This window comes from Acomys russatus, chromosome 20 (genome assembly GCF_903995435.1).
Source record: "Acomys russatus chromosome 20, mAcoRus1.1, whole genome shotgun sequence".
Classification (NCBI taxonomy): domain Eukaryota; kingdom Metazoa; phylum Chordata; class Mammalia; order Rodentia; family Muridae; genus Acomys; species Acomys russatus.
The window spans coordinates 20,797,278-20,823,146 of NC_067156.1; the positions used below are offsets into that span (position 1 = coordinate 20,797,278).

The following is a 25,869-nucleotide window of genomic DNA, read 5'->3' on the forward strand; positions in this document are numbered from 1 at the left end:
TCTGTTCTGCCCGGCTCTGTGACTTCGTACCTTGACAAAGGCATCCCTCCTGTCTGCAGCCTGTGCAATGTTCAAAGGCCTGGAGACATATTCTCCGCGGATGGGGATTGTGTGCTTGATCAAACAGTCTCGGAGAGCCTGGTGCTGCACCTGGGAAGAGAGTGGGGCTGCATCGCACCTGTGCGGCAAAGCCTGGCTTGGGACTCACACCTATTCCCAGTCCCTCTTGTGACCAAAGACCCCTTGATGGTGGGAAATGCTCTGGGCCAAAACCAGGCCCAGGAGGGTCACAGCCTTGGCATCATGAGTACCTTGTGCAATGTTTATGGATGACTGCCTGTTGGTAAACTTGAACACGCTGCTTTCCTGGACCTTGGGAACAGGCTGGGGCAGGAAGAGCTCTGAGGCCAAACCTTGCTGTGCCCCAACTAAAATCACAGCCTGCCCCCTGCCCCCACCCCTGTGCTTCCTGGAGGTGAAAACCAAAAGAAGCAAGGGGAGGTTGGAGGGGAGTGGGCCCTCCCCACCATGCAGAGAAGATAAAGCTGGCTTAAGCCGAAGTTTGAATGTTTGTCCCTGAGTTTCTACGTTGGACACATGATCCCCAAATGTATGTGTCAATGATGCTTGGAAGTGGGACTTTAGGACATGACTGAGTTTGTGAGCATTTATTTTGCTTTCTGGAACCTTCTATGCTGAACTGCAGACTAATTTGGACCAGGGGGAAAAAAATCACAAAATATATTCTGATATATATGGGGTTTGGAGCCCGAGAGGAGACCCCAGGGAGTGAGTGGGTGGGTTAAGAGAAGGTGCTGAGAGTAGAGCCACTGGAAGGCGGGAGAGGGTACAGAAAGAAGATCACTAAAGTTCACTGAGTCACTTCAGCTGTTTCATCTCACCCTGCCCCCAACCTTGGTTCTTGCCCTCAGGACTCCACGGTATGCAGATGGACTCAGAGCCTGGGAGAGTGTGGGGGACACACATGGGGAACTGGACAGGACTATGAGAACTGGATTTTTGGGCTCTGTCAGCCTAGGCCCCCAAGGTCTGTCACAAGAATCTGGACCAGCAGAGATAAAAATCCAATACCTCTAGCAACTTCATTGCAAAGGGAAAGGCTGGGGTCTCCATCACATCTGAGGAATCCAGGTTCTCAAAGACTGCAGCTGGGGGGAGAAGCAGTAGTCTTGAGAGAGAAATCTGAGGTGACAGACAGAGAGATCAGGAAGCCTAGGATTCTTGGCAGCCCTGTGTTTACAACTTAGCAAATACTGCTTAGGTGAGTACACCTACCTCTCCAGGGACCTTCTCCTGGAAGAATGAATATCCCCCACTGAGCACCAGTCATTTTCAACTTAGCTGAGTCGATGAAACAGGCCCCGGTCTCCTGTATCTGGTTAGGTCATGGGGCTTAGTAGGGCGTGGGAGACTGAGTTCAGATACTGAGCAGACCCTGGCCCTCGTGAGCCTGACTGGGATCTGTTATCAGAGGAGGCAGACCGCCAGCTTCCTTCGCCACACTATGCTGTCTCTAGTAGCCCAGACATTTGTGTTTGCGCAGTCAGGTGATGTGTTAGTGGAGCACCAGCTGTAATCGGCAGGCTCTTGACTACATTTCTCCTTCCGGCTCCTCCTCTTGGAGCCACTGTCCGCCTCAGGCATGTCTGCCTGAAAGCTGTGAGAACTGACGATGTAGCACAATGGTAGAATGCTTGCCTCGTGTGCATAAGAATCTGGGCTCAGTGCCAACCATCTCACACACACACACACACACACACACACACACACACACACACACACACAGTTTTATGAAAACCATTTTGTTGGGGTTTTTTTTGTTGTTGTTATATTTTTATTACCTACATTATGTCCCTATGACACTTAGGAGGTGTGAATGTACATGTCCCTTTGTGTGCACATGTGTGTGACCAGAGGTCAATAGGTGGCATCCTTGATCACTCTCCACCTCATATTTTTTTTAGTGCACAGTTTATGTGCATGTATATGGGTGTAATGTACATGCATGTGTACATATATTAATCCATGTAGTGTAATGCATTCGTGTGTAGATTTCAGTGCATTTACATGTGCATACATGTAAATATGAAGGCCAAGCATCAGTGCTGGGTTTCTTTCACCAAGAGCTCTGGGCAGCTGCCTGTCATAGCCACCACCTTTCACTCATCACTAGAGTTACAAACTCCACCTTACTTTTTTGAGACACCCAATATAGCTGGACTGGCTGGCTGGTGAGCCTGAGGGGTTCCCCCTGTCTCTGTCTCCCCAGCACTGGGATTAAGGGGGCACACCAGCCTTTAATGTGGCTTCCAGATATCCAAACTCAATCCCTCTAATGTGTGGCAAACATTTGCTGACCTAGCCATCTCCCCAGCCCCCAGGCCCTGAGTTTTGCTGTGTCTAAGTTCCTTGTTGCCATGGTCTCTGTATCTGATGCTCTGAGCCAGGCAGGTCTTCCACAACCATGTCTACCTCTGCATGGCATGCCTACTTTTTTCTAATGTTTTTTTGGGACAAGGTCTCTCTGTGTAGCCTTGGCTGTCGTGGACTCACTTTATAGATCAGGCTGGCCTTGAACTCACAGCGATCTGCCTACCTCTGCCTCCTGAGTGCTGAGATTAAAGGCCATCGCCGCCTGACCCATGCCTACTTTTTAATTGAATTATTGTTTCTACTTCTTTCTAACTGTATGCTGGATTTGTGTTTACAAACCATTAGAAAGAATTACTACTGATGCAGGTTATCAGTATTTTCCAGCAGAGAGGATTGTCAGTAATCGTCAAGTGTCTCAGGATGACAATGATCGGGCCGTTTAATCCTCACAGCACTGTGATTTCTTACAAACTGGTTTTGTAGTTCAGAGTGGATTAGTGTAGTTTGGCTCACAATGACCATGAATGGGTAACCCTCTGGGGTCCCAGCTAACCATGCAATGACTGACTTTTTTGTTTGTTTGTTTGTTTGTTTGTTTGGTTTGGTTTTTGGTTTTTTGAGACAGGGTTTTTCTGTGTATCCTTGGCTGTCCTGGAACTCACTCTGTAGACCAGGCTGGTCTCAAGCTCACAGAGCTCCACCTGCCTCTGCCTCCCAAGTACTGGGATTAAAGGCATGCAACACCACTGCCAGACTGACTGACTTGATTCTTATTTAAAAAAAAAAAAAGTATTTTGTGTGTCTTCATTGTATTTTCTTTTTTGAGACAGACTCTCTCACTGTACTGGAGCTCATGGTTTCAGCTAGACCAGCCTGTCAGTGAGGTCCAGGATCTTCCTGCCTCTGCCTCCCTACCACTGGAATCGCAGGCACGTGCCACCATACCTCACTTTTTACATGGGCCCTGGGGATTCAAACTCAGGGCCTTATGCTTGCACAGTAGGCACCTTACTCATACCTCTCCTCAGCCCGCAGCCTGATTCTTTATCTGTAGAGGCCCCATGCTTTCATATCTTCTGCTTGAACCCATTAGGACTGCAAAGTCACAGCCATGTGCTTAGGATGTAGTTTTCCAAAACTTAGTCGGATCACATGATCTTTCTAGCACAGAGACCCAGAGACTTCTTCCCCTGCTATCCCTGTCTCTCTACTCTTCCTGCCCAGGGATGTTATCAAGACAAAACCAACATTACCCATAAACCCCACATTCCCCAGGTGGAGGATGGCTGCCAGCAGCTTGCTGATGTCCCAGTTCTCTGAGTCTGAGAAGTGGAGGATCTTCATGGCCGAGCGAACGTGTGCGTAGTCCTTGGCATCACTGAGCCCCTCATAGGATGTGCAGTTCCCCTACCAGAACAGGACACGTCAGCTGATAGAGCTGCCCCCAATCTCACCTCCTCCATCCAAGCCAAGACAGCTCAGAAACTTAGTTAAAAGTCCCTGAAAAATCAGTGTATATGCTCTGGGTGGAGTCTGAAGGGCAGGAGTCATGTGTCCACGCCTAGCAGACAAATCAAGGGCTCTCCAGAGGCAAAGCCACATGGAGAGATTCTAGGCAGACACTTGTGCCCTTCATGTAGCTTCAGACTGTTGAAACAATGGAGCCCAAGAAACTGGAATTTCTCCAGAGGTTTCATCCTGAAGAATGAAAAGGCTTAGTGCCAGGTAGAGGGGGAGACTGTCTCCTGAGAAGAGAGTTCACTCAGTTCTGACTGCTTGGCCAACCACCTCTGAGGAGGACTGGATCTGAGACAAGCCTGCTTAGTTGTGCGTGGCTCTTGCCATCCATTGAAACCTATATTTCCTGTACAGACTGCCCTGGAAGACACTTTGTTGTGCCTCTACCCAGTGTAGCTACATTGAATATATCTCCTTTCTTTGATTTGTCCACAATCCCTTGTCTGTTTACTTAGCTCGTTGAGGACTGGTGGCTAAGCCCAGCTTGTTAGTCCAGGCTCTGACCCTGACAGCTCTGGTGGCACCACAGCTAAAGCACATCTGGCTCTGCTTTATGTGACCCATGAGTGAAGTGAGTCCCTTCTCTGGGCCTCTACTTGTCATCCATTCATCTTGAGCCTGCCAGGCCTGTCTCTAGGGAACACCGAGAGCTCATTCCCTTAGGAAGCACTTCTCAAGGCTGAATGTATAGTGAGACCTGTGTTCCTTGCTAGGAGTTACCAACTAACAATCTGCAATTCTCCATAGCTACTATCCATCTAAGAGAGGCAGGTTAGAGGCCAATGACCCTTAGCTATTATCAATGCTAAGGCCAAAGAGGCTGAGCAAAGCCCTACTTGGAGGTAGGGAGAGGCTCCCTGAAGAAAGTATCTGAGCTGAACCTTCACCGGGCATAGGGCAATGGGACAGAGTTGGGAGGTGGGGTCCAAGGGCAGCTGCAAGGAGGGTCAGATCTTGGAGAAGTATGAAATTGTGCCAAAGATAGTGAAATTATAGTAACTAATTGCTATCAGAGGGGTTTGCACTGCGAGATCTCCTTAGATAGATTAAAGATCAAAGCTGGTCATAGAGACAACCCAAAAGAAAAACTACTGCCACATCTAGGAAAGGACTGGTGAAATCTTTGGGGTAGTGACCACAGGAGAGGGGTAATATAAGAGAGTGATCCAAGGGGTACAATAAGTCACCCCCTTGTTAACTAATGCAAGCCCATAGCTGCTTGAATCTCACGGTCCTAGAAAGGAAGGATTGGGTGAGCAAGGCTTGTGTTCTGAGAGCTTATAGCCTGGGTGAACCTACAAGGATGGGTTCAAGGGTCTGCGGATAATTATCCATTGCCCATTGTGCTGGGAGCCTCTTGTAGGCCTGGAGGGATTCAGAAAATTGGGTATGTGGGAAAGGATCAGAGCCTTAGTTTCTGGGTTCCAGGAGTCCATGGTGCAGAAGGGAAATAGGGGGCAGGCCACAAAAGTGGTCCTAAAACTGTTTCTAGACAGGAGGCTAAGGGACCTAGCACTCACCTAGGGGATAAGCATCTCAGCAGCCAAGACTGAGGGTTGAACATGTGCTAGCCTTTCCTTTCCTCCCTTGGCTTTTGAGGAGCAAGTTGGGAAAAGGAACAGGGGAGCTCACCATGGTCAGGTAGTGGTACTCGGAGGGCATGCCCAGACCCAGCAGTTTCTTCTCTTCCTGGCTCATCCCCATCAGCATGCAGTAGAAAATGTGGTAGTTACGTTCCTCTGCAGCCTAGGAGGAAAGCATCAAAAGAGACACATGAGCAAGACCCTCAGAACGTCTGCAGTTTCTGCTTGAAGAACTCCCAGCCCTGTGTGGATGTGGCATTTACCCAAGGACCAGCCTGCACCCCTAGGTTGCCTATGTTCCAAGAAGCAGAGGATTCTGGGTACCATGAGCCAAGAGGCTAACCTGACATTAGATTTATCTTTTTTTACATTTTTATTTATTTATTATTTATCCAATACTAGGCTCCCATGTGTGCCTACAGGCCAGAAGAGGGCACCAGATCTGATTATAGATGTTGTGAGCCACCATGTGGTTGCTGGGAATTGAACTCAGGACCTTTAGAAGAGCAGCCATGTTCTTAACCACCAAGCCATCTCTCCAGCCGTGACATTAGATTTATCTTGACCTCACTCCCTAGGTCGGAAAGCCATACAGGGCTCTGTAACTCATGATTTCATGGTATTTATAGTCACTCAGTGACCGTCTAGAGAGCCGGTGGCCACGGTATTATGCAGACGTGGCCAGACGTGCAGACACTGTTTATAACTGCATCCGCACTGTGAAAATTCAGACTGTCGTCAGCATGCGTTATCATGAAATAAGCCTTCTTTCCACCTCACCTCTCCTCAAAATCACCACTTTCCCCTCCACAGATGCCCTTCAGAGTTTGTCTTTCTTCTAGAACTTAAATTCATGTATAAAATGTACTTATATAGTGTATCTGTGCATGGTGTGGTTTATGTGTGTGTCTTCCTGTGTGTGCAGGTGTGCATATGCAAGCATGAATATGGAGGCCATAGGGCAGCCTTGGATGTAGTTCCTTGGGAGTCTACCTTGTTCTTTGAGACAGGGTCTCTCACTGGCCTACAACCAGCGAAGTAGGTCAGGCTAGCTGGACAGCACACCCCAGGGATCCTCCTGTCGCTGCATCCACAGTCCTGGTTCATTGTCTTCTTTAATGTTATCCAGGTTCCCCTGCCTCAGCTCCCACAGCATCTTGACTTATGCCTTAGAGTTAACGCCAGTGGAGGTGAGGCACGGTAGGCTCCAAAGAAGATGGGGGAGGGGAATTACGTGGATGAAGAGAGGATCAGAAGTTCAAAGTTGCCTGCGACTACATAGCAAGTTGTTGTTTGTTTGTTTGTTTGTTGAGGAGTAGCCCACGTCTGGGGAAGGTAAGAGGGGAGCACATCCAGTTGAGCAGCCATCCTGGGGTCTTTGGTCTGAGGCTCTGAACTCCCTTGGGAAGTGAGAATGGGAATCCGGGCAGTTAGACACTCACGGCCAGGCTTTTTGTAGGGGCGTTGGTATTTCCTTCTCAGAATCGTGAGAAAGATGCTGTTTCAGGTAAACATGTTTTTGTTTGGTTTTTTAAAACAGGGTTTCACTGTGTAGCCTTGCCTGTCTTGGACTCACTTTGTAGACCAGACTGGCTCGAACTCACAGTGATTCGCCTGCCTCTACCTCCCAAGTGCTGGGATTAAAGACATGCACCACCACGCCTGGCTTGTTTTGTTTTTTAAGAGAGAGAAACATGTTAGGACTAGGGATATGGCTCATTTGGTAAAGTACTTGCCATGCAAGCACAAGCATAGGAGTTCAAATCCCCACTATGCATATGAAAAGCTGAATATGGTGGTATACATTTGTAATCTTAATGCTGGGTAGACAGAAACTGGATCCCTGGGGCTTGCTGGCCAGCTAGTCTTGTTGAATCAGTGAGCCTGAGATACAGTGAACGACTCTGTATCCAAACATAAGATAGTGACAGAAGAATACATCCAACATTGACTGTCTAGCTGTCACACAATCATATACACATATATATCTGCACACACACAAACATGTATACATGTATACACCACACATGTATATATACAAGTTATATGGACAAGAAATTCAAAGCTGAGAAAATTCAATTCTTCCCTTTGCAGGAATATTGAGAAGACGTGGAGTCTGGGAGGTGACCGAGGCAAGAAGAGGGTGACAGGGAGGAAGTCCAAGTGGGTGGTAGAGTCTTACCTGCCGGCAGACCCTGGACTTCTCCAGCAGGAAGTGCTCGATGCTGGCGCCCTCAATCACCCCGCTAGAGTTGAAATGGATGTCAATGTACTTCCCGAAGCGGCTGGAGTTGTCATTGCGGATGGTCTTGGCATTGCCAAAGGCTGAGGGCAAAAGGGAGGTGCTCCCAACAGGAGCAGGGAGGAGAAAATTCCCATTTATTTAGGGGTCATCTGGGTAGGTTCTCAGAGGAAGTGGATGAAAAGTCTGGAATCTGGGGTTCAAGGATCAACAGTGAGATGGTTATCCTTTGAGGGACGGAGTTCATTGGAAGAGCTATGAATGCATAGACAGACAGCATGGCCCCAATGCTGCAGAGAGACAGCATGTCTGATGCCTTGAGGAGAGCTCAGATCCACATGGCAGAGTGGGTGGGTGGGGGTGTATCTTTTTATAGGTCTCAGAGAAGGGAGTTCCTGTCACATAGTTGAGGAGTAGCCCACGTCTGGGGAAGGTAAGAGGGGAGCACATCCAGTTGAGCAGCCATCCTGGGGTCTTTGGTCTGAGGCTGTAAACTCCCTTTGGGAAGTGAGAATGGGAATCCGGGCATCCAGGGAGCCAGTGAGGAAGTTAGACACTCACAGCCAGGCTTTTTGTAGGGGCGTTGGTATTTCCTTCTCAGAATCGTGAGAAAGAGGCTGTTTCAGGTAAACATGGCTCAAAAAGACCCTAGTCTAAAACCTGACAGTGGAGAGCCGGCAAGTAATTGAAGGCTGAGGCAGGTTATCTAGGTAGACATGGCAGGCAATGGACAGTATAGGAAAGCTAGCTGTCAGAAGACAGGGGGTCCCTGTAGTGTAGGGATCTGGGTGATTGTAGACCCAAGAAAACAGGAAAGAGGGCTGGCCAAATGGGTAGGCTAGGTGGCTTATAGCGGTGAACACTAGGCTCAGAATCTGAGAATGCCTCCTATAGGAGCCAAGAGGAGGCAAGGAGGCTTCTGAGGACCAACAGAGCAAATGCGCTTCTTAAGTGATCAGCCCAAAATACATATACATACGTGTAACACTAAATAGACTCAGCATCTTGTATTTACACACACAAACACACACACACAAGCACACACATATGCACATACATATGCACACAATTAAACAAGATGAGGTTGGAGAAACTGCTCAGCAGTTAAAAACACGGACTGTTTTTTCAGAGGACCTGAGTTTGATTCCCAGCACCCACATGTGGCCTAAAAACATCTGTAACTCCAGCTTCGGGGACTCTAAAACCCTCTTCTGGTCTCTGTAAGCACTGCATGAATATGGTGCACAGGCACACATGTAGGCAAATCACTTGTGCACATAAAATAAGATCGAATAAAATGTAAAAAGTAAGTATAGAAGAGGTCATGAATTTAACGGGGAGTTGGGGGACATGGTAGGAGCTGGAGGAAGGAGAGGGGAAGGTGGAAATGTTGTAAATACAGTAATCATAAAGGGGAAAGGTGGGGAGAAGGAAGAGGTGGAAGAGGAAGAGAAGAGCAGAGAAGACGAGAGAAGAGAGAGAGATGGGATGGAAAGCGTGAGTGGCAGGGGCTGATTCCACCCCAGAAAGAGCAGGTGGCTATAGAAGGAGGTATGCAGTTATAGCATGGACCCAAAGTACCGCAGGCTTCTCGAGTGACCCACAGGACTGTGAAAACTGTCAGAGTAAAAAATGAAGTCTTTCGTATTGAACATTTAGTAGTGACAGTGACAATAATGCAGGAATATTGGGAGGGCTCTCGTGCGTGTGTGCCTGTGATGAGGAGGCAGAAACAGGAGGGTCCCTGGGGCTTGCCACTGGGTGAGCTTCAGACTCAGTGAGAAACCCTCTATCAGAAATCAAGGTAGAGCCTGGGGAATGGCTCAGCAGGTAAGAGCACTAGAGCTTGGTTTCCAGCACCACATTTGGTGGCTCACAACTGTCCCTAACTCTAGCTCCAAGGTATTTGACACCCTTTCCTGGCTTCTCAGGCACCCACACATACAAGGCACATAACATCCCTCCGCCAGGTCTCCATATGCACATGCACAGGTGTACACATCCCTTCACACACTCACACATGTTCACACTACACACACACACACACACACACACACACACACACACACACACACACACACACAAACGCGCACAGAATGATCAGTAAATCTGTTTTTAAAGACAGGTTGTCCTCAAAGTCACAGTGTCCTTCTAACTCTAAACTCCTCACGGGCTCACCAATTAGGCTTGGCTGGCCCATCACTGAGCCCCAGAAATCTACCTGTCTGCTTCTCCTATGCTAGGATTACAAGTGCCGCCATGTCTGGTTTTCATGTAGGTGCTGGGCAGTGAGTTTGGGTCCTCGTGCTTACATGGCAAGCATTTTCCCAGCTAACACATCTCTTTAGCCTCTGTGTTTTGTTTTACTGAGGTAGGGTTTTTTAAATGTAGTCCAGGCCTTAAATTCAAGACCCCCTGGCCTTGACCTCCCCAGAGTTAGGATTGCAGGCGTATGCTGCTATTTCTGGCTGACACACTCTGTTTATCTGGCAAACACTCATCATGGGTGTTTATAGTAATCACCTGTCCTCTTCATGCTCCCTGGGGACCACACACATGCCTGCTCACCCCACCCTTGTTTGAAGGTCATGACTTGTGTCATGGCTACCCATGGCTACCACACATGGAGAGGGACATTTCCGTCCAAGTCCTCAGGAGCATAGCTTACCTTCCAGGATGGGGTTGGCCTCAAGGACCTGCTGCTCGATCCACGAGTGCTGGCCGCTGACTGTAGCCAGGAACTGAAGGATGAGCTTAGTGGTCTCGGTCTTCCCGGCCCCAGACTCGCCACTGCCAAAGAGTGCCAAGGGGTAGGGGTGGGGGGGGAGGAATGAGGCCTCAGACAGGTAGCTACCACCATCCAGAGCTTCTCCACTCTCTATAAATGGCCTTTCTGCTCCCTTCCCAGCCCCCTCCCCTCCCACTTCCCTCAGGCCCACCTCTGGACCAGGTTGACAAGGATGTACTTTCCCAGGAAGAAATTCCACACTGCATCTGCCCTGAAGTCCCCTGAGCATCTCAGACTATCTACGAGACAGGCATGCCCAACCTGTGGCTTGTGGCTACATATGGTCCAGAACTAGGCTGTAACTCACTACATGTGTAGAAGATGGTGTCAAAAAGCCAAACACCCCTGGTAGAGGCTGTTGCATTGTCTTGTCTTTCCTGCTAGGCTGAAAGACTCTTGGCATGTTATGGTCTAGGTTATTATTCCAGGGCTGCCTGGCAGAGTAAGTAAGGTGACCCAGGGTCATTCAGATGAAATGTGCCTCTCGGGCCAGTGGCATCTGTCACCTGGACAGAAAAAAGCCCAGGATCCCTTAGCTAGACCCCATCAGAATCTGTGTTAAGGTTAGTAATGCTTGCCAGCCCCACTGGCTCTCAAATCACCAAAGAGACCAGCCTCTGGGTGCGGCTGTGAGGTTATCCAGATTGTATTACTAGAAGTGGGAAGATCAACCCTAAATATAAGTGGCACCTTTCCGTCAGCTGGGGCCCCACACTGATCAAAAAGGAACAATCAAGCTGAGCACCAGCTTTCACATCTCTATGCGTCTTGGCTGAGGGTGCAATGTGAGCAGCGCCTCACGCCCTCACCTCGGTGCCTTCCCCACCAGGAAGAAACTGTGAGTCCTTTCTTCCTCCAGTGCTCCACTGGGTGTCTCACTGCAGCTGGCACCTGCAGCAGGACTCCTGGGACTTGCTTACTGTTCTGAAGAGCCAACTGCTTGCTTTGTGGCTTCGCTAGTCACTCCAAAGTCATGCTGCACTGTGGACTGTGCACACCTTTAATTCTAGTACTCAGGAGGCAGAGACAGGTGGATCTCTGTGAGTTCAAGGCCAGCCTGGCCTACATAGCAAGTTCCAGACCAGCCAGGGCTGTGAGAGACATAGCTCTCAAAAACATAGGAAGACCCAGTCTCAAAATGAAACAAACAAACCAACAACGAAACACATGTTTAAAAAAAAAAAAAAAAAAAGACGGGCTTGGTGACAGTAGTCCACACCTTTAATCTCAGCACTCAGGAGGCTGAGGCAGTCAGATAGTTCTCTGAGTTCGAGGCCAGCCTGATCTACATAGTGAGTTCCAGGACAGCCAATGCTACACAGAAAAACCCTGTCTCAAAACAACAACAACAACAACAATGAAAGGAAGGAAAATAAAAGGAAAAGCTGAAACAGAGGCTCACTATATTGTTTAAGCTAATCTTAAGTTCATGGTCTCACCCTTGTACCTCTCCCCCTTAAGTAGCTGGAGCCCGAGATGTGCACCACAGCACAGAGGGCTCATAGTAACATGTAACTGCCTTTGTAATCATGTTAGAGTCCTGCTCAGGGCAGAAGCGCTTGCTTGACATGCATGCATTTGATTCCCAGCACTGAGGTGAGGCACAGGGACCTCAGCCTTTCAGAAGGTGACTAAGAGGCCATGTATGAACTGGACATGGTAGCACACACCTCTACCTTCAGCATTCAGTAGGTAGAGACAGGCAGATCGTTGTGAGTTCAAAAGTCAGACCAATTTATATATTAAGTTCCAGGCCAGTCTGGGCTAATGTAGTAAGAACCCTGTTTTGAAAGGAAGAGAGGTGGGGGAGGAAGGGAGGGATGAAGGGGGGGGAGGGAGGAAAAAGGGAGAGAGAGAGGGAGAGAGAGAGAGAGACCAGGGATGTAGCTCAGTAGATGCAGCACTTGCCTAGCATACACAAAGCTTTGATTTCTATCTCCGTGGTGTGTGCCTACAATCCCAGCACATAAGGAAACAGAGAGAGGTAGGAGTATCAGAAATTCAAAGCCATCTTCAGCTACATAAAAAATTTGAGGTCACCCTGGGCTACATAAGACTCTGTCTCTGAAAAACAAATACAACAAAAAAAAACGGCATCAGATAGAAGATGGGTTGGTGCCACTTGGACCTCCCATCCTCGAGAAGTGTGCACTCTCCTGGTTGTAAAGTACCGGTCTGGCTTTCTGCTACAGCAGCCAGGAAAGGGCTAAGAAGCTGGGCGCTGTGAGTTCGAGGCCAGCCTGATCTACAAAGAGAATCCAGGACAGCCAAGGCTAACACAGAGAAACCCTGTCTCGGAAAAAAGAAAAAAAAAAAAAAAAAAAAAAAAAAAAGAAAAGAAAGAAAGAAAGAAAAGAAAAGAAAGAAAGGGCTAAGGTGCCAGGGCAAAGGACACCCCAGGCTCACTCAAGAAAATGCCATCGAAGATCACCACAAGGAGCCAGGCACCAGGGAGCCTGCCCTTGCAGCAAGGCGGGGAGGGATAGATAAATACACTTAGGTCCCGGGACACCTCCCTGTCTTGTCTGGGCCCTGAATTCGAGTTCTCTACCTAGGAGCCTATAGCAGAAAATAAGGGCTGGTGAAAGCTATAGATGACAAGAAAGACCGGAAGCCCTTCCTACCTGGGCTGCACACAGCAGAGCACGTGTGAGAGAGAAAAGCTCATGGCATTACACGTGAGGGGAATGGGTGTTTAAGTAAATGACTCTGTGGTTCTGTGGCTCGTGGCCTGGCACTTTCAGAGCACGTTTCTTTCCCCAGTTAGCCCACTCCCACTCTCAGGAGTTTATTTCCTTTCTTTAAAAACAATCCCTATTAAAAAAAAAAAAAAAAAAAGAACAAACAAACAATCTCTACTTCTAACCATGTGACCTAGGGCTTAGATCCATGCCTATGACATCAGTGGGAAGGAACTTTGACCTCTCTGCTTGGAGACTTCCCTGACATGAAGAACCCAATTCAGAGAGTGACTGGAGGCAGGAAATGGCATTTATGCTAGGATGCCGTTCTGATGCCCCTACTCAGAGAGGCAGCAGCCCCTGTTTTTTGCTTCTTTCCTGTCATGTATCTCTTCAACGCTCTTAGTACCTGCACCCAAATTTCTGCAGCCTGCCATCCTACCATTCTGTGACATGAGCCCTCAGGCAGAAGCTGGAGTCTTTTTCACCTGCTGCTGTTTGCTGTGTTAGGACTGTGAGGGCCAGTAAGACCTTTTTTTTTTTTTTTTTTTTTTTTTTTTTTTTTTTTAATTTTAATTTAGTTTTATTTTGGATTTGGGTTTTTGTTTTGTTTTGTTTATAGACAAGGTCTCTCTGTGTATCCTTGGCTGTCCTGGAATTCTCACTGTAGACCAGGCTGGTTTCAAACTCACAAAGACCCTCCTGCCTCTGCCTCCCAAGTGCTGGGATTAAAGGTATGTGCCATCATGGCCTGGCCATTTTTATTTTTGTTTTTGAGAAATGTTTTCATGTAACCCAGGCTGGCCTAAATTTTGTTATATGTCCGAGGATGAACTTGAATTTCTGACCCTCCTTCCCCCACCTTCTGAGTGATGGGATTACAGGTGTGCATCACCACACCTGGTTCAACACATCGCTTCAGCACAGAGGTAAACGCATTAGCAACTAAGCTATACCTCTAACCTGGGGTACAAAAGGATCTTGAATGAATGAATAAGCAAACTCATGAACAAGTGAATGATAATTACAATACCAAGTTAGGGACTCTAAAACCAAATTCTCCCTCCTATTTTCCCTTAGCAGGAGGAAGGTCTGTGCACAAGGAGGCTAGGCTCAGGCAGGCAGGGAAGCAGAGCCAGGCTTGGGGTTAGAGAGGAACCTGGCCCTCCCAGACCTCAGAGACCTCAGAGTATGGAGGGCACGTCTTCATATCCTCAGGGTGTGGGAAGTGAGTTAGAATGGGGAGGAACACGTCCTTGGGGTGTGGAGGGGGTGTTCGTGAGGTCTGAGGGTTGTGTCGTTGGGGTTAGGAGCAGTTCTGGCAAACCCCTGCATTAAGAATAGCCCCTGTGGCAGCCCTAGGGAAAGGGGGTGTCTATTTCTCTCTGGGTCCTCTGGGGCTTAGAGACCGGTAGCTGAGCGCCTGCAGCAGGAGTGAGGGCTGAGCCTCACCTGATGATGCAGCACTGGTCCCTCTTGTTCTTCTTCATGTTGAAGTAACAGCTGTTGGCGATGGCGAAGACGTGCGGGGGCAGTTCGCCCATGTGGCGGCTGTAGTAGATCTGTACCTGCTCCAGGGTGTACAGGGGCAGCATCTGGAATGGGTTCACAGCCACCAGGATGGAGCCTGTGTAGGTCTGGGGAAGGGAGCAGGTAGTTAGCACCAGCCAATCCTGGGAAGGTACTGCCAGGCTGGGCCTCCTGCTTTGACTGCATCATCGCTAAAGAGGCTCTCAGCTGGCTGCTCAGCTCCTCCCTCTGGGAAGATGGAGCACCTGCCAGGACTGTGAGCTTCTCGGGGCTTGTCCCCAGTCACATTAAATGTGTAACACCCTACCTGGTTTTAGATAGGGCTCCATAAAAAGTGGGTTGACGACGTAAATGAGCTTTTACCTGCTACTTTAACTAAAGGCCTGTGTGAAGGCTGGTGACATCTGCTGCCCCCAACTAACCCTAATCCTATGTTCTATATGCTTTTAGCCCAGCATTTTAAACATCTTAACCAGCTAGAGGCCCCGCTCGGCACAGCTGCTCCTGTGGAGGTGAGACCAGAGAGCCATTCCTCCCAATACCACCCAACAGGCCACTGGGCTATCCTGGCTGAGGACCCTGTGAAGGACTCCTGTAGGAACGCAGGGGAGGAGGAACCCCTGCCACCATGTCCTTGGTGCTGAGATTTATAGGTGTACCTGACATGTCCAGTTTACGTGGTCGGGAATCAAACCCAGGGCTCCATGCACACTAGGTGAGCACCAGCAGAGCTACTTCTCCAGCTGTGCTTGTTTCTTTGAATTGGTATCAGAGACTGAGAAAGCCTGAGCACCTGGACCACCTCACTGAGTAAGGGAGGAACGTTGCGAAGCTCAGCTTGGCCCCTCAGCTTCCCCGAGGTCATTGCACCAATAAACTCACATAGATCTTGTGCTGCTGGTATCGGATCAGGAGGTTATGCACCACACCCGCCTCATTCAGGTCCCCTAGACGGATCATGTCATCCACTCCTTGGGCTGAGTTGGGGTGCATGGGCCTGAGGGTGCTAAGGTCTTCTGTATAGATCCAGTGTTCCTGTAATGACAGGCACAAACTCTCCACACTAGGCCTGCTCTCTACACCCTGCTCTTACATATTCTCAGACCTGAGATGACTCTGAGATAGCTGTGACAAAGTCAGATGCATCTATGGCTCTGGTCAGCACCTGTCTAAGGGTCTGGGGTCCATGTGGCTCTGAGGCTGGGCTGAGCTTCAGATAGGCATGTAGGAGCCAGACCCTGGGAGTTTGCTTTAGCATTGGGTTGCGGATAAAGGCCTTGGGAATTCTTGGAGCAGAGCGGTGCAAGTAATAGTAGTTTTAAAATTCCACAGTACTACTCAAGTAGAAGGAACGCTGTTAGTATTTCACTGGCTTCCAGCCTTTGGAGATCCTAGGCAGTCAGAACCTTCTCTCTGCAGGTCATTGTGTACACATGACTCTCCCTAGAGCCCCTGGGGACCATGGAGGTTGGCCTAGAGAGGAGTCGGGGACTAGCTGGATGCTTGATCCCTGCCCCTCACTGTCGTTGGCTGTCCCTGTCTCACTAAGATGGGTGAGCTTCTAACCTGACCGCTCTGAGCTGTCCACTTCTGGACACCTTTGTCCCTTCCTTCTCCTCCATACACCTTTCTCCCCATGCTGTCCCTCCTGCCTCCTTCCCTCTGCACACCAGCTTTTGGATTGCCATCATCCCTGCCTCATCCCATCTCCTCACTTCTTCCTGCTACGTTAATACTTCTTAAGTGTTTCCCTCAAAACATCCTCAAGGCAAATATATCCTTTCACCAGGGCAGGACTCCATCCTGCTCTATCCTGACCAGGGAGGTAAATGGATTTCCTTCATGGTATTGGTGAGCAAGTGCCTGAACCCCATAGGGGGGGATTTAGAGAGGAACCCCAATACTAACCTTCCCCTCATCGTCCTCAATCAAGATCTTCCCCACTTTTGTTTCTTTGACGATGCCTCCAATGGACACACCGGTCTTGCTGGTGGAGGGAGGGTCCAGCCACACATGGTCACCCTAGGGAGCAGAGAAGAGACAGTGGTCTGCATCCTAGTCTTCCTTCCCTTTCCCACTAGAGTCTTGCCCGTCTTGAGGCTGTCACCTGCAACCCCAATCTCCCAGGTGTCAGGAGCTCTATCCATCTTTTTGTCCTCTCCCTCAGGTGTCCCCAGATGACCCCCTCAGTGCCAACCAAGCTTTCCTGTATCTGTTCTGTCTAAACCAATGAACTCAGCAGGGCCAGGGCTCGGCCTTCCCCCAAAACAACTCTTACTAAGAGGAGAGAGAGAAAAGTCAAAGGAAACAGATAACACACCAAACTGTGTCCCTGATCATGAAAGGCGGTGAGGTAAATGGTTGAGACTGTTTCTCACACTTGAAAATGGAGCTCTGGGAGATGAATTTAATCCCTGGTGCCCACTTTTTATCTCTTTCTTAAAGCTGGGAATGGTGGTGTATGCTTGCAATCCCAGGACCAGGGAAGTGGAACAAGAGGATCTAGAAGGTTCACAGCAGTTAAGAAATCTTCACAGTACCCCAGCCAATGGCTGGGAAAATGTGAGCCGGAAAACATATTCCTCAAGTGGTTTTTGTTTTGTTTTTGCTAGTCTGTTGTATCATACTGACACCATCACCGCCACTATCACCACAAAAAACCTCCTGCTGATTTACGAAAACTCAGTACCACAGAAGTGGTACCGAAGGGGCCAACATAGGAAGTGTTGTGTGTACATGTCTCTTTGTGCTCAGGGTTGGGGATAGGTTGACTCAGGGTGATGACTGTGTGTGTGTGTGTGTGTGTGTGTGTGTGTGTGTGTGTGTGTGTGTGTGTACATGTAGGTGGAGGAGGCCAGGGAACAATGTCGTATGTCTTCCTCAATTGATTTCTGTCTTACTTACTGTATCTGAGACAGGGTCTCTTACTGAATCTGCGCTTGCTGATTTGGATACCCTGGCTGGCTAGCGAGCTCCAGGCATCATCCTGCATCTGCAGTCACACCGCTATGCATGGCTTTCTGACATGGGCTCCACGGTTTGGAACTCATGCCCTCGTGTTTCCTCGGCAAGCACTTTGCCAATTGAGCCATTTCCCCATCCTTACAGAGGAAGGGAGGAATGAGTGGCAGGGAAGGAAGGCACTGCTAGAGTACTGGATGTTGTGAGCAAGTGTTTTAATGCAATGTATAAAATGCACGGAAGTGCAGGTCAGAGGCAAAGGAGATCAGGAGTCAGGAGACAAACAAGATGAGCAAGTCGTGAGCTGCTGGAGATCAGAAAGGAAGGGAGGAAACAGAACAATGGCCCATTCCTGGCCAAGTGTATCAAGGTGCATGTGGGAAGGAGGTACTATGTGGATGTATGTGTGCATACATGCATGCGGCGGCCACCGGACAATCTCTGCCGTTGTTCCTCAGGTGTTGTCCACTGTGCTTTTTGAGCTAAGATCTCTCATAGACTAGTTGTGTACACAACTAGGCTGGCTGACAGCTGAGTCTCAGAGCTAGGAAGACAAGCTAATACTGACCATGCCTGGCTTTTTGTTTCTTTGTTTGTTTGTTTTGTTTTGTTTTGTTTTTCAAGACCGGGTTTCTCTGTGTAGCCTTGACTCACTTTGTAGACCAGGCTGACCTCAAACGCACAGAGATCTGCCTGCCTCTGCCTCCCAGAGTGCTGGGATTAAAGGCGTGCGCCACCGCACCTGACTACCTGACTTTTCTTTTTTCTTTTCTTAAGGTGAGCTCTTGGGTATCAAACTCAGGTACTCATGCTTGCAAGGCAAGAACTTTACTGACTGAGCTGTCTCCCCACTTCAAGAGCCCCCCTTTTTAAGTCTCTGAATTTAAGCGAGGAATTTCTGTGCACAGATGGCAACTTTCCAGCAGCCCAAGTGTGAGCCACACGTGTTTTCTTCCAATAGTAGAACCCTTCCTAGTTCTCAAGCACCACCCCTTGTTTCTGGGTCTGACTCTCTTCTCTCCTTGGAAGTGAGTCAGCTCAGCCTCGGGAAAGGTGCGTAGTAAGTGCTGTTCTTCTTACCAGCCGGAACACAGACATCCCAGGTCAGCAGCTCCCCGCAGCCTGTAGGAGAGAACACAGAACGTCAGCCCCATGGCCTTTCAGTGTGGAGCCCGTGAAGAATGGATATTGTGTGAATTGCCAGCCCTTCCCCCAAGTGTCTTGACTGGAGCTTGGCTCCAGAAACAGCTCTGAATAGCTGGGTGTGTGAGCCACACTTGCAGCCTGTGTGCAGGAAGGTGTTTCTTGTCCTCTTCATCCTTTGTCCCATTTAGGGAGCACCTGGCCTTTGGCTCTGGGCTCTGTTCAGGGAATAGGGCAGTGACCTGACACTCAGAAGCCCAGATATTGAGATAGGGGAGAGGGCGTATTCTTTTTTTTTTTTTTTTAAGATACTTTCTCATTTTTATTTATGAGAAATATTCCTGATCTCTTCTGATCAAAAGTTCTTGGAGATAATTCCATCAGCTTTAGCCAGACAGAGAATGAAATCATCTGACTCGCCCATCCTGTGAATGGCCCCGCAGATAGCATAGGTTTTAAACTGGCCATTAAACCGACTTGTGACCCTGTCAACCTCAGCCACATTTGTACAGATGGATGCATGGTCCTTGGCACCAATGGTGCGATTGCTCAAGGAGCGTTTCTTAGGTCCATGAACTCACTGGCATCATTCTGCATGTCAACTGTGCCTGCTCGCTGATCCAGCAGGAGTGCAGAAAGGAACGAGGGCATATTCTCATATGTGCAGGTGCATATTGTGCGTGTGTGCGTGTGGAAGACAGGCCAGCCCTAGGACCATCTTGGGAGCCATCACACTGTTTTTCATTTAGAACTTGATGGCTGCCAACTATAAGTCATTCACAAGAAGCCTACATTAACTATAAAGACACAGCTTTTATTAAGGAGATGAAGTAAGATTTACTTCTCTTAACACTCATCAAAGGAAAGCTGGAATAGCCATATAATTTCATAGAGAACATATTTCAAATTTTTAAAAATAATGAGAAATATTACATGATGGTGAGGGATTAAATTCTCCAAGAAAGCATAATCCTTAACATGTATACACCTACCAATGGATTGCCAAGATACATAAGGCAAAACCGGTAGAACTATAAGAAGTAGAAGAATTGACCATTACAATGGGAGACTTCGATGTGTCCATATCAGAAATGGACAGAATGAATCCACATGCAGAAGATCAGTAAGGCTAACAGATGAACTCAATACCACCGCCAACCCAATATGACACTACACATGTGCCAACTGTTATTTTCATACACTACTTTGTCCAATGACAGCACAATACACATTCTTTTCAATATCCTGTGGTGGAAGGAAGTACATATAGGAAATGTTGATCACCCAGAGCACGTATTACAAAAGAAGGAAGATTTGAGATCTACACCCTGAGCGCCCATGTTAGGAAGCAATGGGGAAAAAAAGCACTATAGCCTTAAGTAAGAGGAGGAAAGAAATTATCATCATCATCATCATCATCATTATTATTATTTGTGCTTTTGAGACAAGGTTTCTCTGTGTAACCTTGGCTGTCCTTGAACTCACTCTGTAGACCAGGCTGGCCTTGAACTCAGACATCCACCTGCCCCTGCCTCCCAAGTGCTAAGAAATGATTTTTTAAAACTAGATCGGGGCTGGGCATGGTGACAGACACCTTTACTCCCAGCACCTCAGAGGCAGAGGCAGGCGGATCACTGTGAGTTCAAGGCCAGCCTGGTCTACAAAGCGAGTCCAGGACAGCCAAGGCTACACAGAGAGGCCCGGTCTCAAAAAACAAACAAACAAACAAACAAAAAAGAGTAGATCAGAGGGCTGGAGAGATGGCTCACAGATTAAGAGCACTGGCTGCTCTTCCAGAGGTCCTGAATTCAATTCCCAGCAACCACATGGTGGCTCACAGCCATCTAGAATGAGATCTGGTGCCCTCTTCTGATGTGTAGGCGTACATGAAGGAAGAATACTGTATAAATAATAAATAAATAAACCTTTTTAAAGAAAGTACATCATAAATTGGTACAACAACAATAAACCAGCAAATCAAAAAAGAAAAGTAAATACTACCAGAAGATAACAACCAACCCCACCCCCCAAAAGCCTCTATAAAATTAAGAAAAGCACAAAATATGAATTGCTAGTTTCCGACATGGAAACTGGATGACCCCTGTGATCCCAGATGGGGAGGCTGAAATGGGCAGAGCTCTGAACTTTCTGGTCAACCAGCCTAGGTGAACCTGTGAGCGCTAGGTTCAGTGAAAGACCTTTATTCAAAAAATGTTGCAGAGGGCTGACAAAATTGCTCAGCAGGTAAAAGCATTTGCTTCACAAATCTGACAGTGTGTGTTTCATCCCCAGAAGCCACATAAAAAAATCCAGATGTGATGGCATGGGTCTACAGTCCCAGCAATCCTACAGTCAGATGGAGGGACCACCTGGGAGCTTACAGGCCACCTAGCCTGCAGCCCAGCAGAGACAAGAGAGACCCTGCCTCAAAGAGGAGAAAGGGGAGCATCAACCTCCTGAAAGCTGTCTTCTGATTACCACAAGTGTACCACTGTGGTATGTGCGTGTGCACGCACGCACACACACACACACACACACACACACACACACACACACACACACACCACTAGACCAATTGAAAAATAAAATAAATAATACAGTCGAGTGGTGGTGGCTCACGCCTTTAATCCCAGCACTTGGGAGGCAGAGGCAGGAGGATCGCTGTGAGTTCAAGGCCAGCCTGGTCTACAAAAGTGAGTCCAGGACAGTCAAGGCTACACAAAGAAACCCTGTCTCTAAAAAAAACCAAAAGACATAAATAAATAATACAGAAAGTGATTTAGGAAGACACTGAATATCTACCTCTGGCCTACACATGCATGGACACATACACACAAAGACACAAAGACATGTCACTATGGTGCTACTCTTCCTTGGAGTATGGCGCCAACCAGGAGTACTTGATTCTTTGGGCTCTTCTAAAGCTTCCTCCTTCAAGCCAGGCTGTGGTGGCACACACCTTTAATACCAGCACTTGGGAGGCAGAGGCAGCCAGATCTCTGTGAATCTGGGGCCAGCCTGGTCTACAGAGTGAGTTCCAAAAGGCTTCACCCTTTATGTCACCAACCAAGTGGATTTTTTTTTTCAAGACAGGGTTTCTCTGTGTAGCCTTGCCTGTCCTAGACTCACTTTGTAGACCAAGATGGCCCAAGTGGATTTTAAAAGATGCAAAATTTGGGAGCTAGAAAGAGAACTCAGCAGTTAAGCGTACATACTGCTCCTTATAGAAGACCCAAGTTCAGTTCCCAGCACCCATAATGGGCTGCTCACAACCACCTATAACCCCAGCTCCAGTGGACCTGGTGGCCTCTTTTTGCTTCTGCAGGCACATACCCACATATGGACACACACATATGCATAATTAAAAATAAAAATCAACCTTAAAATGATGAAAAAAACCCAAACCCGAACCATAGTTTGCCTCTTTATGGTTGACAGATCACCCTAGATTTGCAGGACTCAAGAATATTTATTGGGAGCCCAGTAGAGTGGCTCACATATGTAATCCCAGCACTCTGGGAGGCAGAGGCAGGCAGATCGCTGTGAGTTTGAGGCCAGCCTGAGTTCAGGACAGCCAAAGCTACACAAAGAAGCCCTGTCTTGAAAAATCAAAATAAAACGACAACAATAGTAGCAGGGAGTAGTAGGACCAGTAACAATAACAACAATAATAATGCGACCTCTGGGCAAGACGCTACCCAGCTAGGCTTCCAACTTGTGAAAAAGAATTTAAGAAGAATTTAGAGTCAGGTGTGGTGAGTGGCGCACGCCTTTAATCCCAGCACTCAGGAGAGGCAGAGGCAGGCAGATTTCTGAGTTCAAGGCCAGCCTGGTCTACAGAGCAAGTTCCAGGAGAGCCAAGCTTAGTCAGCGAAGGAAAGCACCCAAAGCAGAAAGCTGGTTAAAAATGTATTTGAATGAGGGGGACCATGTTCCAGCCTCAGGAAGCAGCAGATCTTGGCAGCTTTGGGCACGTGGTTCTAGCTTTAGAGTCAAGGATACAAGAAAGGGGTTCTAGGATCTCCCTCCACTGCTAAGGAAATCTGCTGAGGCTGGGTGGGTGTCAAGGTGTCCCTGCATGGAGGCCTGGAAAAGCCATTGCAAGAAGCTATGAAGGTGAAGTCTCGAATGTCTTGGAGACTGCAAAATTTGGAGATGCCAGAATCATGAGATACCTGCCAAGGGGAGCTGCTAATAGAAAGTGCGACCATCCCAAGAGGGAAAAAAGTGTGTTTCAGTCAACAAAGCTGAAAGGAGTTGAAGCTCTGGAGGCTGCTTTGACATCGGACATGGAGATACAGAGTTTAGAGTTTGTGCAACAGATTTTCAGTCTTGCTTTGGCCCCGTATTTCCTCCCCACGCTCCTTTCCCTCCCTTTCGATATAGCAATGTATATCCTGTGCCATTGTTGGAAATATGTGATCTGCTCTTTCATTTTGATTTTGCAAGGGTTACAGTTAAGAGGTTGCCTTGAGTCTCTGATGATACTGTGAATTTTAAACTTTTAAACAGCATTGAGCCTGCTACAGACTATGGGGACTTTTGAAGTTGGACTGAATGCAGTTTTGCATTATAATATGGCTACAAACCTATGGGGGCAGGGAGTGGAATGTGCTGGTTTGAATGAGAAGGCCCCCATAGACTCCTAGATCTATGTGTCCCAGCTTTCTTTTAAGACCCTTCAGCATCATAGCCTGCCTACTCTCTAAGCTTGTGCTCTGCCTCATACCCCCCCCCCCCACACACACACACGGGATACCCTCAACTTCATGCAGGTCCTGAAATACCACATTCTCCCTCTTATCTTTGTTTCTCTGTATGTGTTTGGAAAACACACTTCATGTATGCACACACACACACACACACACACACACACACACACACAGACCTAGTCACACTACACGCAGAAGTTTCCATTTTCTATCTTTGCACTTGGCCCTGTTTTTATATGGCATTGTGTATGGCCTAAATCCTATCAACTGTGGGAGCCTTGAGACCTCTCTGTGCTGCATTAGAGAAGCAGCTCGCATCATGCTTTCTACGTGACTGGGTGGAGCAAGAGAGTGAATAATGAATACATTACTGGGTGTGTAGATAGATGGATAGATGGAGGGGAGGGTGAACAAATGGATAAATTATAGCTAGCTAGCTAGCTACATACATACTTAGATACATAGATAGATAATAGAGGATAGATGATGATAGATAGATAAATAATGATGATGAAGAAGATGATATATGATAGATAAATAGATAGACGATAGATATATAATAATGCTGATGATGAAGATGACAGATAGACAGATAGATAGATAGATAGATAGATAGACAGACAGACAGATAGATAGATAGATAGACAGACAGACAGATAGATAGATAGACAGATAGATAGATAGATAGATAGATAGACAGACAGACAGACAGATAGATAGATAGACAGACAGACAGACAGATAGATAGATAGATAGACAGACAGACAGATAGATAGATAGATAGATAGACAGATAGACAGACACAGATAATTGATAGATAGACCAAAAGATAGATAGATAGATAGATAGACAGACAGATAGATAGATAGATAGATAGACAGATAGATAGATAGATAGACAGATAGACAGACAGACAGATAGATAGATAGATAGACAGACAGACAGACAGATAGATAGATAGACAGACAGACAGATAGATAGACAGATAGATAGATAGATAGACAGACAGACAGACAGACAGACAGACAGACAGACAGATAGATAGATAGATAGACAGACAGACAGACAGACAGACAGACAGATAGATAGATAGATAGATAGATAGACAGACAGACATATAGACCTGCCCAGAAAGGCAGATGAAATGCTGTCCAGAAGGGAAACTGTTATATTTGAAAGTCTCTGCCCTTTGGGAATGTGAGGCCTTAGCCCTAGCCCAGTCCCTTTCATGAACACTTAAAAAAAAAAAATGGAATTGATCACATGGGGCCAGCCAGTATCCCAGCTAAGCTAAAGAGCCACCATGGGGTGACCATCCTCAAGGGGGTAGAGTATGCACTTTGGGATCTCAAAGCCTTCCACGGAATTTTCACAGTAGTGCCTCTCCCAGGTGTCACTGACCTTGAGCGTGGGGACCACAGGGGAGAAGACACCAAAAGACACTTGTGAAATGGAGCTAGGAAGAGATCAAAGTGCTGAAGGAGTTGGGGGAGGGGGCTATGTGCCGGGGACTTGTGCCAGAGCATCCTGGGAGCTTCGTCCAGATTCTCTCTTGTAAGCCAGAGAATCTGTGCTCTTCTTGGAGACCTCTTGCCTCACAAGTAAGGAGTCTGTGTTCCCAAAAGAAAATGCAGCATTGACCCTGGCCTGTGAAATGTCAGCCCCAAGGACATCAAAGTTTTGCCAACTAAAGACATGAATAAGCCATAAAAGCTATCCTGTGTCACCAGAGATTGCCTAGTCCCCACATTGCCCCAGAGCCGGGGTCCACGGCATGGGAGTCACTGCCCCAGGAAAGGGAAAACTGATGGGGGAGGGGCAAGCCACACCCAGGACAGGGGCTCAGGTAGCACATCAGCACACTCCAGAGGTTGGTAGGATTTAGGTCAGACTGCCCAGCCTGGCCAGTGGCCCCAGAGGAAGCCCCGTGAAGGTCACTGTCAATGGCCAGCCGAAGAGAAGGAGCCAGCTAGGATTCAAGAAATCAAATGCTGTTATGCTTCTCCCATACAAGATCAAGCTTGCTTCCTTCCTGCATTCCTTCCTTCCTGTGTTCCTGCTTTCCTTCTTGACTTCCTTCCTGCCTTCCTTCCCCCTGTCCTGGTTTTCTTCCTGTCTTACTTTCTCCCGTCCTATCTTCCTGCTTTCCTTCTTTTATCTCTCTCTCTATCATCTATCTATCTATCTATCTATCTATCTATCTATCTATCATCTATCTATCTATCTTTCTATCTATCCATCATCTACCTACCTACCTACTTTGAGACAGGGTCTCATGTACTCTACGTTGTCCTCAGACTCCCTCTGTATTGAACAA

General features: G+C 47.8%; 1 protein-coding gene and 1 pseudogene across 1 annotated transcript in view; both read right to left on the bottom strand.

The window, feature by feature from the left end:
* Myo7b (myosin VIIB) overlaps positions 1–18,795 on the bottom strand; it is a 60,030-nt gene extending 41,235 nt beyond the window's left edge. Inside the window, exons 1-10 of the mRNA XM_051163979.1 lie at positions 18,778–18,795; positions 16,645–16,758; positions 15,619–15,771; positions 14,659–14,843; positions 10,406–10,527; positions 7,678–7,820; positions 5,545–5,658; positions 3,648–3,801; positions 1,093–1,169; positions 31–150 (exon numbers count right to left, since the gene is read on the bottom strand). Of these exons, the coding sequence (XP_051019936.1) occupies positions 31–150; positions 1,093–1,169; positions 3,648–3,801; positions 5,545–5,658; positions 7,678–7,820; positions 10,406–10,527; positions 14,659–14,843; positions 15,619–15,771; positions 16,645–16,758; positions 18,778–18,795 (1,200 nt within the window). The remainder of the gene's footprint in view (positions 1–30; positions 151–1,092; positions 1,170–3,647; positions 3,802–5,544; positions 5,659–7,677; positions 7,821–10,405; positions 10,528–14,658; positions 14,844–15,618; positions 15,772–16,644; positions 16,759–18,777) is intronic.
* A 400-nt stretch (positions 18,796–19,195) lies between these two features.
* On the bottom strand, positions 19,196–19,437 carry LOC127204142 (40S ribosomal protein S21-like; annotated as a pseudogene).
* Positions 19,438–25,869: the final 6,432 nt, after the last annotated feature.